Consider the following 15,399-nt stretch of genomic DNA (forward strand, 5'->3'; position numbering starts at 1 on the left):
GTGCTGTGGTGTGGGGTTGCAGGGTGGTGCTGTGGTGTGGGGTTGGTGCTTCACTACCCCACAGCACCAACCTAAACGGATGAATATCCTCTGTGCTGAAAACAGCAGTTACTTTGTTTCAAAGAGAGCAGGTGCTTGGTCAGCACTTACACACATCCTATATATCATCAGAGAGCGAGACAGAGAGAGAGAGAGAGATACAGAGAGAGAGAGAGAGATACAGAGAGAGAGAGATACAGAGAGAGAGAGATACAGAGAGAAAGAGAGACAGAGAGAGAGAGAGAGCGAGACCGAGAGAGAACAGAAGATAGTGCACACTCTTTGCCTGAAGTTGAGAAAGGGGAACAAAGAAATCTGAGCGAACCAAAAAAAGAGCACTTACTGTTTAGAATGACACACACACACACACACACACACACACACACACACACACACACACACACACACACACACACACACACACAGGCATGTACCCCCTCCTGCTCTGTGCTGGTTTTGCTAAGCAGTCCTGTTGTGGTGGCAGACAGGGTAGGTTGGATCACCGTGCTGTAGTGCTTCTGGGAAACGTGGCCAACGCTGCAACTCCTACATCACTGAAGCCGCTACAACAAACTTGCCTTCTGTCTGCCTACAAAGATACAGTGTCTTTATACAGTGTCTTTATAGTCCAGGGTCAACACACTGCTGTACTAACCTGCTGATAATCTTTGTGAGAAATATTTCTTGAGCATCTGTATTTACGTGTAAAAGCTTTGTGACCATCACATGGCACAGCTAAGACTCGCACCAAGACTCGGCTCTAAAGATGTTGGCTTTACATGTCAACCTAATAGTGCTAAAATAATATATCTAAACTTACTGGAATATAGCATTCATCATCCCTAAAAAAACCTGTTTAAAGCACCTCCATACCTCCATATCATTAACCTGTGTGTGTGTGTGTGTGTGTGTGTCACAGATATGCCAGCCTGTATTTCTGCTGTGCCATTGAAGATCAGGACAATGAGCTGATCACCTTGGAGATCATTCATCGCTACGTGGAGCTGCTGGATAAGTACTTTGGCAGTGTAGGTCTCCTCCACCCTTCACACTGTTGGGTTCACGGGCGTAGCGGGAATGTTTGTGGGATCGGGGGGAATGTTTGCATGGGGTGATGCAGGACTGAACTTCCCTCTGGTGTAATCCAGCCTGCATATAGTAAGCTGGTGATATCTTCTCTGGTTGAAGGTGTGTGAGCTGGACATCATTTTCAACTTTGAGAAGGCGTACTTTATCCTGGACGAGTTCCTTCTGGGAGGGGAGGCTCAGGAGACCTCCAAGAAGAACGTCCTAAAGGCAATCGAACAAGCTGACCTCCTGCAGGAGGTAAGAGACTTAGACACTGCACTCTATAATGTCTAGCTCCACCTGAATACAACACTAATGTGCTCCCTTTGAACTGTCACATGATAGACACATTTATAATGTCTTCATATCAGAATTCATGGGGTAAATTCAGTATTAAGGACGCCAGGTTTGCTCGTTACGGTCAAAGTGGTTTGTATTCTTGGAATGCCGTAGCTGCCCTGGTGGGGAACAGGATTAGGTCTTAATCTATAATCTCTGACGTGAGGTCATGAACTGGCTTTACGCCCTTGTGACTGGGGAGGCCTCTAATGACGTATTCGTCTTCAACTCCTCCTCCCTCCATCTCTACAGCACTCCCTCCTTCCATCTCTCCCTCTCTCGATCTCTTCACCCTGGTGTCACTCCCCCTCTCCAGCCCTCTCCCCATCACTCTGTGCTGTCTTCATGACTCTTGCTGGTGTGCTTGTGCAGCTCCCGTGTAGTCGGGGCGGTGATATGGGCGGGGCTGTGGGTGGTGATATGGGCGGGGTTATGGGCGGGGCTATGGGTGGTGTGCAGGCGAGGGCGAGTGGCCTAGAGCTTTAATAATGGCTCTATTCCTCTCTTAAACACTCTGATATTCTACTACTCACTCTCTCATTCTCTTCTTCTCTCTCTCACTCCCACTCATTCTTACTCTTGTTCCCTCTCCCATTCTGTACACATGCATCTGTTTCTCTTCCTCTCACACACACACACACACACACACACACACTGTCTTGCCACCTCTTGCTGTAGAGCTGTATGGTTAACGCCAGCAGGTCTGGTGCTTTTGAAACTCTGTAAAGTGAGTCATGGAGATCCCTCTGTCACAGTGACGAAGACACACACACACATGTGCACATGCATGAGTGCACACTCATTCTCTAAATGACTGATAGCCACACACACACACACACACACACACACACACACACACACACACACACTGCTACATGGGCGCATGCTTGTTCTTTTACTCACAATAATGCGTAAAGACACACACAGGAACCGACAATCATCCCCATTCTTCATCACTCACTCTGTCTATAACCATAAATACATGCATGCAACTGTTACTCATAACAATAACCCACACACAAAAAACACTCATTTATCCATCATATGTTCGTCTTTTATAAACACACGCACACACACACACACACACCCTCCTCTCAATGCACAGGCCTGTTGAAATCCTCACTACATGGACTGACCCCTTCCCTGACCAGCAGGGCTGTGTAGAGATCAGACCCAGCCCGGTTAAGCGGCTGCGCCGTTCACAAACATCCGCGTCTGCCTCCATCTCTTCCGGGCGCAGAGTCGCACTGCGGAGCCGGTGGCGCTGAGAACGACCCGGCCCGGCCCGGCCCGGCCCGCCCCGCTGGCCTTTGATTAAACGCGAGCGCTGCGACAGGAATAGATATTATTGTTGCGTTCACTTCTCGCACGCTTGCGCACGAGCGGGGGTGGGTGTGGGGGGGGGGTGGGGGGGGGGGGGTGTAGGGCCTGCAGCTGCTCTTTATCTCCATGGTAATGAGTGCTGACATTTCAGCTCCTGGTGCCAGCTATGTTTTCTTTCCCTGCGGTACTCCCCGCCCCTTTCCTGTCTGGCGTTCTTTGTCATCCCGCGTCGCTCCATTCACACGTACTTCACCACGGTGTTGTTGTTGTTGTTGTTGTTGTTGTTTACCTCAGACTCCACCTGACACGATCCTTTTGTTTTTGTTTTTCTCATCTTTCCATCGTCTCTTTTTTCTCGCCTCCTGGTTCGTTGTCTCTTTGGTGATTTGCAGAATCGCGTCCGCCTCTTTCCAGGTACGGGGGTGTTATTTATTGATTGGGAAAGCCAATGAGTCTCTAGTTCCCTGCCCTGTTTCCCATAATTCCCCTCACGGCCTCCTCGTGCTCGTCAGTCAGCTTCCCTGCACCAAAAAGGGGGGGGGGTGTACAGGTTGTTCAGCATGCCAGCAACAGCACCTAAAAATGGTCCAATTTTCTTTTTTCAATTTCAGCAGTGTGTGAGTGCCACTGCCACAGATCCGACCTCCTTCCATCCCGCCCCTTCGTCTTACGTGTAGTTTTACTCTAACAAACCCTTCGCGACTACGTCTGAAGAGCCCTATTAAAGGCAAGTGTGCTAGATTAGTGGTAAAACTACAAATCCGTGGGATGGTAGAACCCAAGGAAGAGTACGTCTGCTTTCCTGCTGAGACCAGCCAAGTAGTTAGAAGAAACTGCACTTGAAATTCAAGGAACTGTGCCCAAGTGTGGGCGCAATTTGGTTCAGTTCACGCATGGTTCTGCTCTGCAGTTTCTTAGAAATGTGTAAACGTGTCCGTCTGAAGTCCTGTTCCCTCTCGTCAGGATCTGAACACTCCATTCTGCTCAGAGCCGTAATCAGGAATTGCGTGTAATATCCAAGTTGCCCCTTCCGTGACCTCGAGGCTTCAGAGGGTCACGTGACGCCTGTTTTCCAAGGTTTGTGGGGAAGGACGGCTCCAGGTGGGCGGGGCCGAGGCGACACAAAGCGGCGTTTGTCTGCCCGGCAGCAGCCGCCCGTTGGGCCGTGACCCAAATGCGCCGAGCGAACACGGCAGAGATCCCAACCATTCACCACGCAAACGCCAACACGTAGCCAGGGCAACTGGGGGGGGGGGTCTTTACAGCAGGTTGCATTAGCAGACGTCACCCTCATCTGCTGACCTGAGACCTGCTTTTGTGATATACATACGATCCAGGCTTGATGAAGGAGGCAGGTCCTGGATCAGCAGGGCTCCACGTGTTCTGTCTGCGACACATCAGACCTCTTGCTGCTGCCGTCGGGTTCTTGTGCGCATGTAAATCTGCTGAGAGTCGTAGACCCAGAGCAGCTCCAGAGGAAACACCACTTCTAGTCAGACGTATTTTTCAAGCGAGGTGGTGGAGCAAATAAATTTCATTTTGTGTTGTGTAATGAGTATGACCCTGAAAGCAGATCGGGCCCAAAAGACATGAAACCACTTCACAGAAGTACAGAATAAAATGCAGTATCCTCGTAAAAAAACAAACCACAAAATGAAGTGGCATTGCTATGAATAGATAGAATCTATTATATGGTATTACAGTCATATATATATTTCTCTCATATATTTGAATACCTCCCACGTGGGGCGTTGCTTATATGAAGACCAAAACTGTGATTGGCTGGATTCTGTGTTCATAGAGCCAGACTGAGGACTGGGGCGGTTTGGCCAATGACGAGATCTTATAAAGGGTTTGAAGTCACGCCCTCTGGCAGCCCATTGGTAATTACACCAGTTGCTTGAGTTGATTGGTCAAGTTGGCATGGCCAGACAGTGGCGTGGAAAGCGAGCGCATGAACCCCCACACGTTCTGACCGCAGCAGGCCCAGCAGTGTGAGAGGAGGAGGCAAGCGTTCCCCCTCCGGACCAGGACCACGAGACCTGAAGATGCTTTGACACTCGTGTCTGTCGGAGCTCGTCTCGTCTAGATCTGATCTTCATCAGGAGCAGGACATGTCAGCCTGGTGAGGGCCAGACCTTATTTACCAGCAGTCCTACCTGCCTAGACTCGTACATAGGAGCGAGAGGGGCGGAGTCAACGGTTCCGTGTAGGGACCCGTATCTCCAGAACGGACCTCGTTGCCTCTCACACACGCTGGTTGCTCTGCGGTCAGATGCTTTGGTTTTGTGTTTGCAGTGGTGACTTTGGTATATAATGCTTGAATATGACTCACGAGACTGAGAGATTATGTACATATAGCAGAAAAGAGGCCCGAAATTCTAAAAAGGAAATTATTTTCATAAACGTTGAAGTGACGCTGGATTATGCGGTTATGGTCAGATTTGTATTAAATGTGCATTTTTAATATTAAGATAAGATCCGTTTTGTCCGTTCTGGGCATTTCCCTCAGAATGTGATCCCTCTCATTTCTCTGGGAGTCCGCCCTCTTTTTCACTAAGCCCCTCCTTCAAGACGCTCTCTGTTAATTTTTCCATAACCATGTCTAAGAGGGCCTCCATAATCCCTCCCTTACAACAATTCACTGGCAAAAAAAAACATCAGTGTAACTGCTGCATTCAGTTGTAGTGGATTTTCAGGTTTTCCAGCAGGTTTGAAACTCATGCACTGTGTCACCACAGCCACACGGGTGTACTGGTGGGAAAGGTCAGCTAAGTGAGACATGCACACACACACACACACACACACACACACACACACACACACACACACACACACACACACACACACCGCCTGGTCACCAGCCATGGTGGATCCCTGAGGAATAAGATCCATTATGCATGTATCTCTTTGTCTCATTGAGTTAGGTCACACAGCATCTGTATGTCAGAGGTCTGGAGATGTTGTTGGATTTCCTAATGGAAAATGAATGAACTATGAATTATACGTAGCTGGCAGACATTATATGTATATATTATATTATATGTAGCTGCACTTATTTTATTTTCTGTTACCAAATCGGCTGTGAAACCTGACATTTCTCCCACTTTTGGTAGCGTTTTCATATATATATATATATATATATATATATATATATATATATATATATATATATATATATATATATATATATATATATATATATATATATATAATGTGTGTGTGTGTGTGTGTGTGTGGACGTGTCATGGAGAAGAACATTCCAGAAGAATATTTGGTGCTTATGCGGGACTCTTAGCTGGGAAAGCTCCAGTGTGGAGTCAGATATGCGGCTTAATTAAAATGGAACTCTGAGACATTCTGCGGGGAATTAGAGGGGAAACGGTTTTAATTAGAATGGAATTAACATGGAACAGGGTGTTATTGGAGTGGAGGAACCAAGCACTCTGGTAATTGCATTAGAGCAAATGATTCACATCACAGAGGATACAAAAGAGAAAATGGTGTGTCTCTGTGTGCGTCTCCCTCTGCGTCTGTGCCCGAGCAAAGAAAGAAGGGGAAATGTGGAGAAACATCATTTGTTGATATGACTGATTTGTGGTTTACTTTGAGAGTTTTTTTCCTGCTTAAGGGCGAGTTAATGCAGTGAAGAACACTACTGCTCTGCCCCTGAACATCAGTGCAAAACAACTGCACTATAGCTGTGGGAGACTGGTACTTTATATGATGAAGACTGTCCCTTCTGCAGGAGTTCTGGATGCTGGCATGTAAGCTGAGTTTGTTCAAGAGCTCAGACCGTCCAGGTGAATATGGTACATGCTTTGGGTCAGTCTGGGTCTTTCACCATGGGTAGAGTAGGACTGCTGTGTTTCGTCTGTCCCTGTGGAGAAACGTGCCTCTGTTGCCATCGACAATTAGTCACATTAATGAAGTTGTAGTGTGTTCTAGTTTCCATTAAAGAGTGTGTGGAGCCTCTCGTTAGGTTTCTGATCACTCGACGCTTTGTAGGCCCTGTAGAGGATTCTGAACTGTTGTTAGAACTTCCCTAGAGAGCGTCTCACCCCGCGTCTAACCCAGTTCTACAGCCCCCTCTACAGGAGAGGTCCTCGTGAGAATCATGTGACAGTCATGTGACAGTCAAGTACCGTTTTAGTTTGTTTGTTTGATGATCTTATTTGGCTTTGCGGATGCACGTCCCGCAGCAGACGTCCTGCTTATTCAGGATGGTCTGGTGCTTTTTAAATAGGCACAAGTATACTAAGATTTGACCAGAATATTTCACACACTCATCGCAGTCGAGTAAAGATGAACTAAATGATACAGAACATGTTTAAATGGGACAGTCAACTTTCTGTTAAAAAAAAAAATGATTAAGTGGTTTCTTTGCTACAGCAGCAGGATGTATTTGAAATGGTTCCAGGCTGCGTTGGGAAGTGGAGATTAGTTATTCAGCTCGTTCTGGGTTTCTGGCAGGCCGTCGGGGAGGACACGCATTGCTAGTGTAACTCTGGTCCTCCCCCCTGGCTGTGTCCCCCTCCGCCTGGCCCTGGCCAGGCTCCGTGCGGCCCCCTGGGTCCCCTTTACCCACCCACAAGCCGGGCGGGAAATGCACAGATCAGTGCAGTAATCAGATGATGTGACTCTGGAGTGATGGAGCGGAGAGGCTTGAACCCGTACGTCTACGGGGGGCGGCGGCAGACGAGGGTGGAGGGGGAGGCTTCATAAAGCACGGGCGAAGGATCAGAGACAGTGTGTGAAGCCATGTTGTACAAACACTACGTGGTGGGGTGTAACAGTCTAAAGCTGGTGACCTACATACACAAACACGGTGTAATGTGCTGGAGCTGTTGCTGTAGGTGCTGTTTCCTTTGGAGTGGAGCGTCTCCCTGCTCCACGACCCAGAGGGCTGGAGTGTAGCGTCTTTCCACTCGCTGCTTTGGGGCTGTGAAGGTTTCAGTAATTAGCTGAGGTGCAAATGAATCCGGTGCGTGGGAGTCAAGGAAAACTCCAACACGCACTCGATTATTCTTACTAAATGCTCTGTCCTTCTGTTACCGGGTTCTGCCTAGTGTGTGTGTGTGTGTGTGTGTGTGTGTGTGTGTGTGTGTGTGTGAGGAGTCTGTAATCCTGATATTTGTGAACCACTGCCTTCTTTGCACCATGTCCCCTGCCCTTTAGATATGACGGTTGTCTGAAGGATTGTTTATTCTGAGATCTTTTGTCGATGTTTGTTTGTGTTTTGTGCATCTCTCTTTCTCCCTCAGCCCCGTCATGAATATTTTAATGTGCCTGTGTACTGATTGGCCGGTGCTGGCTGCTGGTCATGCATGCTGAGCCCCTCCCCTGCACGGCATGCCTGCTGGTCCCGCCCCTTCTTCCACCACGGTCCTATCAGAACGCAGCGTCTCTGGGTCTCCAGGCTCATCGTCATCCTGTGTGCTTCCACGTTCATCCTACACATTCTCTGCTCTCTTTCTCCTTCTCTGTCGTGCATATGCTCACACTCTTGTTTACTTTGTTGCTTGTCTGTATCTGACCTGTGTGTGGACTCTCTGTGACAGTGACCCCTAGTGGTCGTCCCCAGCCCAGCCCCTCCCTCCACAAACACACTACATTTCTGCAGCATAATTTTAAATAACAATGTGATAATGCCATGACTGGAATATATTTACTGTTTTATTTACCACTGTTTAAAAATTGTTTCGATGAGATGTCTTTTGTCAAGGCTAAATCCATTACTTGCTATTCACTTATGGTTGGTGTCCCAGACGTATACATGAAGAATATGTTAGATCACATGACCTGGGGTGTTTTAAAGCAGCATGATTTACCACTGAACTGAGTGAATGACTACATGTTCCCAGTGGTGCATGCTGGGTCTTGTAGTGTTTGGAGTCCTGGGAGTCGGTATGAGTTTTGCTTTACAGCATGTAGGTGACAAATAGCCACTGCAGTACAAGCCCAACTACTGTTCAGATGCTTTTATGGAAGATGGTGTTGATCAGGACTGCTGGCGACCCAGTGTGCTTACAGTTAGAGTTAGTTGCTGCAGTTCTACACACACACACACACACACACACACACACACACACACACACACACACCGTTCACTTTAGGTACCTCGATCAGTGCTCACTATTTACTAACAACCTTTAATCATTACTGCAGTACATTTATCAGTGATTTATAGTGATGTGATCTTGAAGATCAAAATTAATCATTGCATTGGGGAACTTACAAGAAATATAGGATTGAGAGATAATTTGTTGTTTTGCATTTTCATATAATTTAATAATGAAGAAACACATTATGGTTTATCCAGCACCTATATATACACAGTACATGTATATGGACCCAGCCTAACTGCATTATTATGATGGACTGGTGAATCGTGTTGGAGAAAAAGGCTTTTAACCATCATCTAGACTCACATAACAGCCTGAAAAGTATTTTTCCCTTGAATAGCAGATTGTCAAAACACCATGATCATGATTCAGTCAAAACAATTAGACTGATATTTATGCATCAAAAATTTGTGCATTATATTAAAAAAAACTTTAGAATTACAAATCAATTGTCAGGAGTGATTTCATATAAAAAATTGTAAAATGGCTTAAATAAATCTGTCAAAGTGAATGTTTCTTATTCTTATGTTTTCCTAAGGAAATAAAGTGACTAAATTATGAGAGTGCCCCATCAAACCAGGTGTGGGGTTTATAACAGAGTTACTTTTCAATAGGTACTTGTTGTAAATTGTGATCAGTCTGTGATCAGTCACCAATTCCAAAAGCTCAATTCTCAGTTGTCCATCATCAACCTTATACTAGAGGTATTTGTCTTTAGATCACAAATTCAGATCTGGTCTTACATTTTTAAACCCCCCCCCAAAGATAATTTATGTCCTTGAACACAGCTCATGAGGTCTAGGGGCAACAAATTTTCCTTTGTCTAGGAGTCGTGATAATGGTAGGCAATCAGTCATGAAACTTTAGGCAATAACAAAATCCAGGACCAGAGATTGGATTGGATTGGGAATAGCACCGGTACTGGATTAACCACGCCCCATAGGCACTGCTGCATGTCTTGATTGTGTTCACTGAGGGCCTGAACACTCACACCGATGGTGGGTCAACACCACGCGCCGCTCCGCTCAGACATCGAAGCACTTGTTCCAAATGTTGGCCAGGACAGTCATAGCCAAATTGTGCGTGTCCTGTTTTTCCTCTGATTACAAATACAGAAATGCTCACAAAAATCCTCCCAGTGTGTAGATATCAACTCAAATATTCACCGCTCTCCTCTTCAGCTCACGTCTCAGTGTAACCACCCCCCCCCCCCTCCCCCAGCTCTTGAGAATCAGTAATAGGCTTTTTTTAATGCACCAAGAATCTGCGGAACCCGGAGTGCATGAATGATTCAGCTGCTGACGGGAAACACTCGTGCTGCGTGCCGAACATTAAAGCCCCGCCTACGTGAGAGTGAAGGACCCGGAGGATCAATGTGGTAATGGCCTCTGCTGCCCTGTGGCTGACCGTGTCACCCACCCAGACTGAGCTGATCTACACCCCAGCCGTCTTGGTTCTAGAACTCTAGAACTGTTCTAGAACTCTAAATTCTCATAAATTCCGCACGCTGTGAAATTCTCAGCCAGACAGAATTCCGGAAGTCGGTGGAGCTCAGATAGGAGTGTGTGGCCGCAGGACCCTGCAGTCGTTTCAGGGAGACGTCTCTTCTCATCAGTCACTTCTCTCTTTACTTTGTGCCTGACGATAATGTGTAGGACACCAAAGTAAGTGCCAAATGTTTTTCTGTGTGTCACCGTTCCATGTTTATATAATCCCATCTGATCACCCATACATGTAGAGCTGTGTGCGCTTGTAGTAATTTCACGTTTAGTACCATCCGCCACTCTTAATCACCGCCCACGCCCGAGTCATGTGATTTGCTCACATTGCTTATTTTTGGATCATAAAAAAAAATCGTGAACAATCCATTTAATCCCATCTCAAGACGGCCTGCTCACTTCAGTAATTCTGCCTCAACTACACTGGTCAAAATTTTCCAAGATTCTCTGTGTGTGTTTGTGTTTTAAAGTTTGTCCACCTGTCTGCTTGTACAATACCGTGTTCCTTAGATGTGCAGTTGTATTTTATTCTAAATAAGTACGCTAATTTTTTTTTTTCTTTGCCAGTAAAATGTGTCAGGTAGGTTGATGAACAAAGTCATTGTCAAAAATACCTGTTTCTTGATTGCCAGATTCATTTAAAATCTCTGAAAAAAAATATATGTATTTATACATTATAGCTTTATGAGTAGATTAATGACAGTTATTCCCTGACTCTGAGACATACAAGCCTATTTTATTTGCAAGTGGAGTGAGGTGTGAGTGGAGTGAGGTGCGAGTGGAGTGGAGTGAAGTGCGAGTGGAGTGAGGCATGTGGAGTAAGATATGAGTGGAGTGAGGTGTAAGTGGAATTAGATATAAGTGGAGTGAGGTGTGAGTGGAGTGAGGTGCGAGTGGAGTGAAGTGTGAGTGTAGTGAGGTGTGAATTGAGTTAGGTGTGAATTGAGTTAGGTGTGAGTGGAGTGAGGTGAATTGAGTGAGGTGTGATTGAAGTGAGGTGTGAATTGAGTTAGGTGTGAGTAGAGTGAGGTATGAGTGGAGTGAGGAGTGAACTGAGTAAGGTGTGAGTAGAGTGAGGTGTGAATTGAGTTAGGTGTGAGTAGAGTGAGGTATGAGTGGAGTGAGGAGTGATCTGAGTTAGGTGTGAGTGGAGTGAGGAGTGAACTGAGTTAGGTGTGAGTAGAGTGAGGTATGAGTGGAGTGAGGAGTGAACTGAGTTAGGTGTGAGTAGAGTGAGGTATGAGTGGAGTGAGGAGTGAACTGAGTTAGGTGTGAGTAGAGTGAGGTGTGAATCGAGTTAGGTGTGAGTAGAGTGAGGTATGAGTGGAGTGAGGAGTGAACTGAGTTAGGTGTGAGTAGAGTGAGGTGTGAATTGAGTTAGGTGTGAGTAGAGTGAGGTATGAGTGGAGTGAGGAGTGAACTGAGTTAGGTGTGAGTAGAGTGAGGTGTGAGTGGAGTGAGGAGTGAACTGAGTTAGGTGTGAGTAGAGTGAGGTATGAGTGGAGTGAGGAGTGAACTGAGTTAGGTGTGAGTAGAGTGAGGTGTGAATTGAGTTAGGTGTGAGTAGAGTGAGGTGTGAACTGAGTGAGGTGTGAGTAGAGTGAGGTGTGAACTGAGTGAGGTGTGAGTAGAGTGAGGTATGAGTGGAGTGAGGAGTGAACTGAGTTAGGTGTGAGTAGAGTGAGGTGTGAATTGAGTTAGGTGTGAGTAGAGTGAGGTATGAGTGGAGTGAGGAGTGAACTGAGTGAGGTGTGAGTGGAGTGAGGTGTGAATTGAGTATTGGGTCACAGCCTTGGTGTGTCAGAGTCTGGTTCACTGTTCCTTTTGTCCCCTTCAGGAAGCAGAGACCCCTCGCAGTGTCCTGGAGGAGATTGGACTCACCTAAATGGCCAAGAAGGACACATCATTCCACCCCATTCACACACACACACACACACACCTACTGTCGCTCTGTCAGCTTAAACGTGTATCACACTCGTACACGTTCGTGTACTCAATTTACCACAATTCATCCGCCATACTGTTATTTTTCTGTGTCTGAGCTAAACGCAACACAGATAATGTAGCATTGTACAGATTGAGCTGGGAAGTCGTAATTTATGATAATGAAGCCCTAAGGTGCCGTCTCAGTAGGATCATGATGTTTACACACGGCCCTGTATCTGTCCACAGCAGTGACACCGCCTTCCCCCTCACCTGCTCCTTAGAGGAGTCTACGTGTTTTTTGACTTATCACACATACCACCACAGAGATTAAAGTCAAAGGAGTTTTGTGGAAAAGTACCGGGTTTAATAGAAAGATATTCTTAAGATATTGAAAGCTAGCACTGAGGAAATTGAAAACCAGCTCATGTAGCTATGCTCTTCTTAGCTCAAAAGAAAGAGAATGGGAAAAGAAAATACATTCACTAAACCAAAGAGTTATTTTTTTATGTTTTGCCTTGGTTTACATCACATAGAAAGACGGACAGCAGTGATTGAATTGCGGTGCCTGTTATGTGCTGTCTGGATTGGTGGCTCGAGTAGGAAGCAGAACTTTGCAGTGAACTTGAATTCACTGACTTCACTGTCCTGAATATTCTCAGTAATGTGTTAAACTACTGATAGTCCAAGGTTGCTAAACTACTGTTCTGAAATATTTAGCTTTGAAATATTGCACATGGCCTAATTCAGTGTTTGAACATTAGCAATCAATGTTTAGTTTTTTTTTTTTAGCATATTTGTAAAAGCAAACTGAGAATTCTTACATGTCGATTTCTCTATGTCACTGATCATATGTATACAGTAAAACCGTGACGATGTTTCTTTTGTTCCAACTACATCGGAAGCCGTCTGTGGTGTCATGACAACGGAACCCGTCTTTTCTCAGCACCACCTTCACCTCTTTGTCTCGCCGTGGAGAAACGTGTTACATGCTGTTGTTCAAACGTGAAGCCAGTACTGCAGTGTCTGTTGCTTAACATGGTATTAAAATATGTTTACAGTCATTCATTGGAGGTTTGGGTTACTTTACCTTGAGCCAGTTGTAGTGGAGTCATAAACCTTATTCTTTAGTCATATTCATTTATAGAGCACCTTGGAAACCAACAGGTGTTTAAATCAGATGATTTCAACCATACATGATAGAAGTAATGGGATAAAATAAAGCATTTTAAAATCAGTGTCAGGTAACAGAATAGGACAATATGACTAAGTACTAAAGACCATAAGAAATGCATGGAAAAATTGGATTTTAAAATGTCCTGGGGATATCTTAATCTAAGGGGCACGCTGGTCCATAATCTTAGTCCCAAAATAGGCTAAGTCACTTTTGAACCTCGGCCAAGACTTTGAAATGGCTTAAAACAGCTGATTTGAGGAAGGAATAGGAGCAAAGGATCCTGGGAATATGGTGCCGTGCCATGTATCTATCCTTTTAAAACAAATAACAAATCTTTAAAAAACCTTTTGTTTATTTAACTGGTACCCAGTGTAGAGAGTAGAGATTTTCCTTTTCTTATTACCCACCAGTCAAACTCATAACAGCTGCGCTCTGGGCCAACTGCAGATGTGACAAGATGATTTGTAAATTCCAGTATTGATGGAGTAATAACAGAAAGGGAGGGAATAACAGCTTAAAAGATTGTTTCCAAGTCTTTAGAACACATAATCGATTTAGAAACTACATCTGTCTTAACAAGCTTGTCAAATCTCATGGCAACATTAGAAATGAGTGTTTTTATCATGGCTGATGTACCGGCAGCCTCTCAGGAGTCCTCAGTAACAAGCGTGTGTTCCCACACCATGAAGGTCACAGAAGACACACAGCCTTCATTTCAAATTTCCATTTCACAAGACAACTGCTAGAACAGAAGCAGTTCAAAGTCACCTGCGCACAAGACGTGCTACTGTAGCGCCAAGCCAAAGTCACATTTATTTGTATAGCACAGCAGGGGGTCACTGGGGGCATCAGAGGGGCATCAGGGGGTTAGACAGCAAGTGAGACAGGTTGAGATTCAGTAACAGCATGACATTAGGAGTAGGTGTAACTCAGCAGAAAGAGAGAAAAGACTTATAGGTATGTCCAAGTACAGAGGACTGTAAATTAGTGGACTATAGTTTGCAAGGATGGACTCCAGCAGAAACATGTCATGTGACCCAAAGGTCTCCTAGGCTTGCATAAAGACTGTGAAAAAAGGAAGGCACAGGATACAGTAAACCAGGTGGAGTCACGCCGGCGGCAAAGAGCTCTGGTGGGCACGGTTGTAGCTTGAAGAGGCCTGGTAGCTTTCCATCAACCCGTCATGAACAAACTGAGGGCGGGAACAAGCAGGTGCAGACGCCACCTGTTCTAATAGTAGGTAAGAGCTGAGGTTGAGGAGCTGACTGTAAGCCAGGTGGTAGGTCTGAGCCAGCATGAAGCATGGACTAGATGGAACCAGGAGCTGGATCGCAAGATCTGCTCCAATTTGTAGCAGGCTGAGCCATTCCACATTATGTTTCCTACTACAATTTGTCTATGATATCCATCCCAGATCTGTATATGTTCAGGTGGGGGGAAGGACACCTCACCAGCCCATCCTGTGTGCCTCAGGAAACACTACACCACATTCTTACTTGCTCCCCCACAGCGCTAAAGGTTGCTACAGCTGGCATCATGACCAGGTCCTGAAGGATGTTGCTGAAGGCATTTGCATGGCCAAAAACTGAGCCAAGTGCATTTGTGCATCAAGAACGGTGATGTTATTGGTAGAAGAAGACCCTGCTCTTGCTGAAGATCTGGAAAACCATCTGTGATTTCCAGAGACCAGACGTTGTGCTGATTATGATCACATCAAAGCAGGCGGTCCTTGAGTTCGTTGTGCCCTAGAAGGATTTAAGAGGTCAACAAAAGAAAGGGAGTTGGATGCTTAGTGCCACAGAAAGGAAATGGTGCTCATAGAGGTCAATTATAGAGACTTTGCAGCTCAGTGACCGTCTGCAGTCTCATTGGTCTCCTGGGTCTCAGTCTAAGGCCTCCGGACTCC

General features: G+C 45.7%; 1 protein-coding gene across 4 annotated transcripts in view; it reads left to right on the forward strand.

Annotated features, from left to right (window-relative positions):
- The window catches only part of LOC143484855 (AP-1 complex subunit sigma-2), a 23,432-nt gene extending 10,052 nt beyond the window's left edge, over window positions 1–13,380 (forward strand). For 2 of the 4 annotated variants that reach the window (XM_076983845.1, XM_076983849.1), the window contains exons 3-5: window positions 959–1,067; window positions 1,228–1,365; window positions 12,231–13,380. In XM_076983845.1, the coding sequence (XP_076839960.1) occupies window positions 959–1,067; window positions 1,228–1,365; window positions 12,231–12,278 (295 nt within the window). In that variant the 3' untranslated portion in view covers window positions 12,279–13,380. Of the gene's footprint in view, window positions 1–958; window positions 1,068–1,227; window positions 1,366–4,570; window positions 5,859–8,033; window positions 9,406–12,230 lie in introns of those variants that run through there. The other 2 variants (XM_076983847.1, XM_076983848.1) reach the window with 2 other exon arrangements.
- The last annotated feature ends 2,019 nt before the right edge of the window (window positions 13,381–15,399 follow it).

Source organism: Brachyhypopomus gauderio, chromosome 21 (genome assembly GCF_052324685.1).
Source record: "Brachyhypopomus gauderio isolate BG-103 chromosome 21, BGAUD_0.2, whole genome shotgun sequence".
Taxonomy (NCBI): domain Eukaryota; kingdom Metazoa; phylum Chordata; class Actinopteri; order Gymnotiformes; family Hypopomidae; genus Brachyhypopomus; species Brachyhypopomus gauderio.